The sequence below is a fragment of the Nematolebias whitei genome, chromosome 3, assembly GCF_014905685.2.
Source record: "Nematolebias whitei isolate Nwh7 chromosome 3, NemWhi1, whole genome shotgun sequence".
In the NCBI taxonomy this organism is placed as follows: domain Eukaryota; kingdom Metazoa; phylum Chordata; class Actinopteri; order Cyprinodontiformes; family Rivulidae; genus Nematolebias; species Nematolebias whitei.
Genome location: NC_056500.1, coordinates 5,192,003 through 5,198,779, shown reverse-complemented (window position 1 = coordinate 5,198,779; position 6,777 = coordinate 5,192,003). Strand labels below are relative to the sequence as shown.

The 6,777-nt window shown below is 41.6% G+C and overlaps 1 protein-coding gene across 1 annotated transcript in view; it reads right to left on the bottom strand.

Moving 5' to 3' along the window:
- Nucleotides 1-3,666, bottom strand: part of LOC119407639 (solute carrier family 22 member 23) — an 18,055-nt gene extending 14,389 nt beyond the window's left edge. The window contains exons 1-2 of the mRNA XM_037674457.1: nucleotides 2,699-3,666; nucleotides 2,146-2,249 (exon numbers count right to left, since the gene is read on the bottom strand). Coding sequence (XP_037530385.1) covers nucleotides 2,146-2,249; nucleotides 2,699-3,136 — 542 coding nt within the window. The 5' untranslated portion in view covers nucleotides 3,137-3,666. The remainder of the gene's footprint in view (nucleotides 1-2,145; nucleotides 2,250-2,698) is intronic.
- Nucleotides 3,667-6,777: the final 3,111 nt, after the last annotated feature.

Genomic DNA, 6,777 nt, shown 5'->3' with positions numbered 1-6,777 from the left:
AATCTGTACTCGCAGTACTAATACTGAATCTGTACTCGCAGTACTAAAACTGAATCTGTACTCTCAGTACAAATACTGAATCTGTACTAGCAGTAATACTGGATCTGTAGTAGCAGTACTAATACTGAATCTGTACTCACAGTGCTAATACGGAATCTGTACTCGCATTACTAATACTGAATCTGTACTCCTAGTACTAATACTGAATCTGTACTCGTAGTACTAATACTGAATCTGTACTCGTAGTACTAATACTGAATCTGTACTCGCAGTTCCAATACCGAATCTGTACTCGCGGCGCTAATACCGAATCTGTACTCACAGTTCCAATACTGAATCTGTACTCACAGTTCCAATACTGAATCTGTACTTGCAGAGCTAATACCGAATCTGTACTCGCAGAGCTAATACTGCAGCTGTACTCACAGTATCAGTATTGTATCTGTGTTTACTGATGGGAAATAAAAGAACAGTTTTAAATAAATTTCAAGTGTTCGGAGCATCAGGGAAAGAGGAAGTAAGGACCAGAGGAAGAATTCAAAGGGTCCAACTTAAAGAAAATTCATCATTAAGAACCCCGTCTGACCTTTTTAAAATATGAATGTAGTATTAGCAGAACCTTTAGGATGTAAAATTAGCATTTGTGAAGCTGATGGCCAAAGAAGACATGCAGATATTATAAAAGACTTCACTGAAGAAGCTGAAACTGAGTTGTAAAAGCTAAAAGTAGCAAACGGCTAGCTGAAAGATAAAGACGACAAAGGGTTGGCTAAAAGCAGCAAAAAGCTCCTTAACAAACGTGGCTAACAGTAAACGGTGGTTAAGTGTCAACAACTTGCAGCTGAACTCATATAAGACCGAAAACAAGGTTTCTCAAATCCAACAGTTACATCTTCCGTCCTTCAGTCCAGCCTCAAAAACGTGTGCGTCATTTTTTTATTCTAACGTCTTTAAAACAAAAGACTACAAACGGTCTCTTCCATCAGGAACGTGTTAAAATTGAGAAGCTCGCTGTCAAAAACCGAACTTGAGATGGTCATGCTTTTATTTCTTCTCGTTTTAAACTACTGAAATTATTCACATGTTTAAATAGGGCGGAGCTGGACCGTTTTCAAATTGTCCAGAACTGGCTCCCAGTTCATTTTAGAACTAATTTAACATTTTTAGCTTTAACCTTTTAGAGCGTTGCATGAACAAGCGCCTTCTTACATCTCTGACTTGGTTCAGGTCCACACACGTCTTCGCAGGTTAAGGTCGTCAGGTCAGAGGTTGTTGGTGCCAGCACCCATTTGAAATCAGTCGTTCCAAACAGCTGCACCCTGACTTTGGACTGCACTGCCCCAAAGTTCAAGTGATTCATTTAAAAATCTTCTAAAGATTTTATTATATAAACAAGCTTTTATTTAGAGGTAGAGCTTTTTAAATATGTTCTATCCTGTTTTACCTGTATTTTTATATGCTTCAAATGTATGATTGTTTATGCATATTCTGGTGTATGTTCATAATTTTAGTTTTAATGTTAGCTACAAGTAGCGTAAGTGTCAAAAGTTGCATAAGGCTAGCTGAAAATGAAAACTGGCAAAGGGATTAAGCTCAAAGCAACAAAGGTATTTCTAAACACAGCAAAATCGTAGCTAAAAAGAATGTTAGCTAAAAGTAGCCAAAGGATACCTGAAAACCAAAGGTATCAAAAGATGAACTAAAAACAGAAAAGGGCTGGCTGAAATTTCAAGGACGCAAAACTCAAAGCAGAAAAGGTTTAACCAAAAAGCAGCAAAAGTTTAGCTAAAAGTAGCAAACGGGTGCATTAAAGCTAAAAGTATCGTAAGTTTGGTTAAGAGGTGGGAAAAAGCTATAGCTAGAAGCTGAAAGTACCAAAAGGCTAGCTAAAAGTAGCCCAAGACAAACACTATTATATTAAAGCTGATTTTTTTTTTATGTTTGTGAAGAGGTTTTAATGCATTTCTATGGTGAAAATATATATTTTTAAAAAGTTGACGTTTTTGAAATGTATACATGTTACAAAGATGAAAAGCCATTTCCTGAACGAGCTGAACGTTTTGCTGTCCAAACGCTCAAAATGACGGGAAGTTTGCAGGAATAAAACAACGGTGTGAGTGTTGATTCACAAAGAAGACGACGTACCAGTCGGCCATGACACCCATCACTAAGTAGCCGAATATGGAGCCCACGAGCAGCGAGAACTTGGCGATGTGAACCTTCCAGGCCGAGTCACACACCAGGTTCCACTGAAACAGAAAACGGAGAAGACTCTGAATCCACATCCACCCGAGGACGAACACCTGAATCATCCAATGAGAGACTCAACCCAAGTCAGGAAAAACATGTGCCAATGTGTCTCTGTTAGCAAAATATCTTGTAAAACCACTGGTTGAACTTAAATGAAACTTTCAGGAAAGAATCGCTGGATGATTTTGAGCCAGTCCCATTCAAGATGGCCTCAACGGCCAACTTTTGAGAAAACAAAAATGGCTACATTTAAATCAGTTTGACAGATACTGAGCTGAAACCTGGTGTGGTAGTAGCTGAAAGTCATCCTCATCACATAATCAGAAGGCGGTGGGTGATACGCATTCCTTCAAGGAATGCCGTTTTTTTTTAATTAACTTTTAATCTGAGCTTAAAATGTCACCAACACATCCTGAGCTGATGATCAGCAGCATCCTGAATCTGTTACCTTGGTAACCACATTCTGAGTGAGTCCCGTCTGCAGCTCCAGCCTCCGCTCCGCGCACGCGCACAGCATCCCTCCGCTGTCCTCGAACCCCTCCCCGGTGCCGTTGTTGCCTTTGAGATGCAGCGCGGGCGCGCTGCTCGCGGATACTGGCAGGTGCGTCCCGGTCCAGTTGCTATTGCTACTGTCGTTACCCAGAGGTTGCACGCACGTGCTGTTGGGCTGCGCAAGGAGGAAGTGGTCCGAGAACTGGCTGAAGCCGATGAACAGGGCCGGTATCCAGGTCAGGACCACCAGCTGCTTCTGGTGCCGCCCGAACCCGCCCAGGGACGGGAGCACGCAGCCGTCGACGTGCGGCAGCAGCCGGGGCGCCGCGCGCTCCAGCAGCGTGAAGCCGTTCTCCGGCGGGTGGTCCTGCGCCTCCGGCGGGCCCCCTGCCATCACGACCCGTCCACAAGGATGGCAGGCGCGCGCGACCAAAGCCCCCCCGCCGCTCCGCGCGCACTCACTCTGCGCTGAACCCTTTGACACAAAGGAATCCCAGCGCGCGGATAAATCCGGTTTTTAACCAATCAAAACCCGAGAAAACCAGGGTCCATGAAGCACCGAATCACCGAGCTGCAATCCTCATCCCGATCTGGGGGTGTCGGTGTGGGGGGGTTGTGTCAGGAGGCGCTCCCGGAGAGGGGGGTGCGACTCAGACAGGCTTTGTATTCCATGCGTGCAGCTCCAGCTGGATCCATCCATGGGGGGATGAAGTGGCCCAGGCCTGGGGGTCGTTCGGATTAAAATCTAAACATCTGTTTGTCCTTCAAACGCGCGTGCCCACAAGTCTCACACCTGTCCACATGGTGACCCCCCCGGGAAGATGCGCGTCATTTACATCGTCAAAATCCAAACCGACAACCTCTCCTGGATCCGGGATCCGATCTGAGACCGATGAAACCAGCCACTCGGTCTGTCGCGGTCTCCTGAGTGCGTGGGACTCTGCCAAGCTGAGATGGGGGGGTGTCTCTAAACCACGCCCCCATGGCTCGAGCTATGCTGTGATTGGAGCGACTGCACCATTGAGGGGCATCAGGAGGCAACAAAAGCGCCCTTTGTGCAGCTTGTGCCCCTGAACAGAAAGCTGTTCATGTTTCCCACCGTGGCGCGAGGATTCAAACACCTTGGATGATTTATTTTACATGTGTGCGGGCTTTGATGCGGTTTGTGTTCATGCGTTTGTCCAAGCTCACGCAGAGGCAGCAGTGCGTCATAACCGTTCATTACCAGGGCAGGATTCATGCGCGTCTGGGCCCTGGGCCGAAGCCACCCCTGGGGCCCAATCAACATTGTTGTTGTTGTTGTTTTAATGATTTGTTATTTTTCATTATTGCTATGTTTATTATTGTTATTGTTGTTGTTGGTTTTATTGTTGTTATTATTATTTGTGTACAAATTAGAGTACTGATTGTTCGCACATTTCCTTTAAGGTTTCAGTCACAGGAAGCAGAACAGCAACACAAAAAGAATTAGACAAAATGCATCTTTGTGAAAAGTTCCTGTAAATGCAGAAGCTGAAAAACTTTTAATAGTAAAAATATTAGCTGAAGGTAGTTTAACTGCTAGCTAAGATCTAAAAATAGCTAACCACAAGCTAAATGATAGCCAAAAGTTACAATGCAATGCCCAAAGGTTACGACGTGTTTGGTAAAAGTTTCAGAATGTTGGCTAAAAAAAGCAAATGACTAGTTGCACAACTACAGGTTGCAAAACTCCTGCTAAAAGTTACAAAACGAGAAATAAAAGTTATAAAATGATAACAGTTGTAAAACGAGTTAAAACTTGCAATACTAAGGCTAAAAGTTGTAGCTAATACAATAGCTAAAAGTTGCAAAACAAAAGCTAAAAGTTGTAATAGCATAGGTAAAAGTTACAAAGTGTTAGCTAAAAGTTGTAAAATGCTAGCTAAAAAATCCAAATAAATTAGCCAGAACTTGCAAAACGCTAACTACAGGTAGCAACACACTAGCTATAAATTGCAATACGAGAACAAAAAATTGCAAAACTGTAACTAAATATTGCAAAACAAGAGCTAAAATTGCACTAATGCTATAAGTTGTAATACTATAGCTAAATTTTGCAGTATGATTTCTAACAATAGTATAGCTAAAAGTTGCAACAAGTTGCTACAGCTAAAATGAGCAAAATGCTAGAGAGCTAAAAATATAATTACACACAAGCTAAACAATAGTTCAATGTTGCAATGCAAAAGCTAAATATTGCAATTTGCAAAATTAAATTTACAAAGTCTTAACTGAAACGTGCAAAACGCTAACTAAAGCTTGTAAAACAATAGCTAAAAATTGCAAAATATTGATTAAAAACAGCAAAACAAGAACTAAGTGTGTAATACTATAGCTAAAATTTGCAAAATTCTAAAAAAATAACCTACCACAAGCTAAACGATAGTTAAAAGTTGCAAATGCTAATAATTGCAAAATGCTGACTAAAAAAAAAAACAAATAACTAGAAGTTGCAAATGCTAAAGTTTGCATAACACTAGCTAAAAGTTGCAGCATGCTATTTAAAATGAAATGTGTCAAAACCCCAAAGCAGCACAAAGCTAACTACAGGTTAAATCAGAATGAAGGTAGCTAAAAGTAAGTAGCAAAACACACAAAAAAAAGTTTAATTGTAAAAGTAACAAAGAGATAGGTGCCAATATAATTAAAGAGCAGCTAAAAGCGGCAAAATGCTAGCTAAAAGTTAAAAATGGTCGATTTCAAACAGCACAAAGTTTTCAAGATTTTTAAAAAAAAAGCAGATTTAAGTCAACGAGAAAGCAAACATAAGAAAAATTAAACATTCAACAACAAAAATATCGGGAAAAATCTGTTCTGGTGCAAAACTTGATTTGAGCAGCTGCTGTGGGAGGCATGGGGGTGTTTCAGACACGAGGGGGCGTCAGACCACCACGTTACACATACGTTGTGTTTCATTTAAATTCAACCAAATTTAAAAACAAGCCCCCCCCGCCCCCCCTGTCCCCCCGCCCTTGGCTGGTTAAACAGCTAAAACCGTCCTGCAGCAGCTCGGGTGGGACCCTGAGATTCTCCCTGGACTCTGTGGGAGATCCGGGTTCAGAACGAGGTGAGAAAATGTGTGAAAGATGTTTTAACCTGAAGACTAAAAGTTCAGTCTTTAAAGACAGGGCTGCTTTCAGGGTGTGTCTGGGGGGGGGTGACAACTGGTGTTCAGCGGCTCATCTTCCTCCTCCTCCTCCTCCCATGCAGACAGGCTCAAACTGGGAGTTGGAGGAGGCTGTTTAGTTCTTTTATCTGCCAACCAACCACACCCACATTAAAAACCTGACAAGGCCCCGAACCAAACTCAACACATGCAGACCTGATTTGACGAGCCTGAATCAACTTGGAAAAGTTTAATTAGATCATGTATGTTTGCAAATTTTTGTTTAAAAGTACTAAAAACTCTTTGTGCATTAGGGATAGCTGCTATCGTCACATGTTACCAACCAGCCGTTGATCTTTTCATGATATTGACTGCAGTAATTTCAGATTAACAATATCATTGTGCAGCCCTTTGCACAAATCTAAGCTAATTTACCTGTTGCCACTAAATAATCTTCAATAATTTGATTTTATTTCTAAACGGAATTCCTTTTGCATATCACCCGCCGCCTTTCATGCTCAAGTTTTACACAGAAACTGTTTTGTGTAAGAAACTGTGCAACTAAATCACGGTGATTTGCAGCTGCGGTTGAAATGTGTTTTTTTTTTTTATTTTATCCCTCTCACAAATAAAATGAAACATTTCTCAATAAGAGAGGAAGACAGTTGGATCTGAGACCAAATTAAAGAGAGAGGATGAGCTAAAATGGAGGAAACGAGAAGGAAAGTCTTTAATTGGGTTTATGTCCCAGTTTATTTTTTAGTTCTTCACCCTTTTCTGTATTTAGATTATTTTAGTTTCTGTTTTAGTTGAACCCGATCCTTTGATCACTTCTGCCCACCTCACCTGTTTTCCGTTTGATTTTTACACATCTGTTACATCCTTCCTGTCCTCTTTCTGCCCAGTTT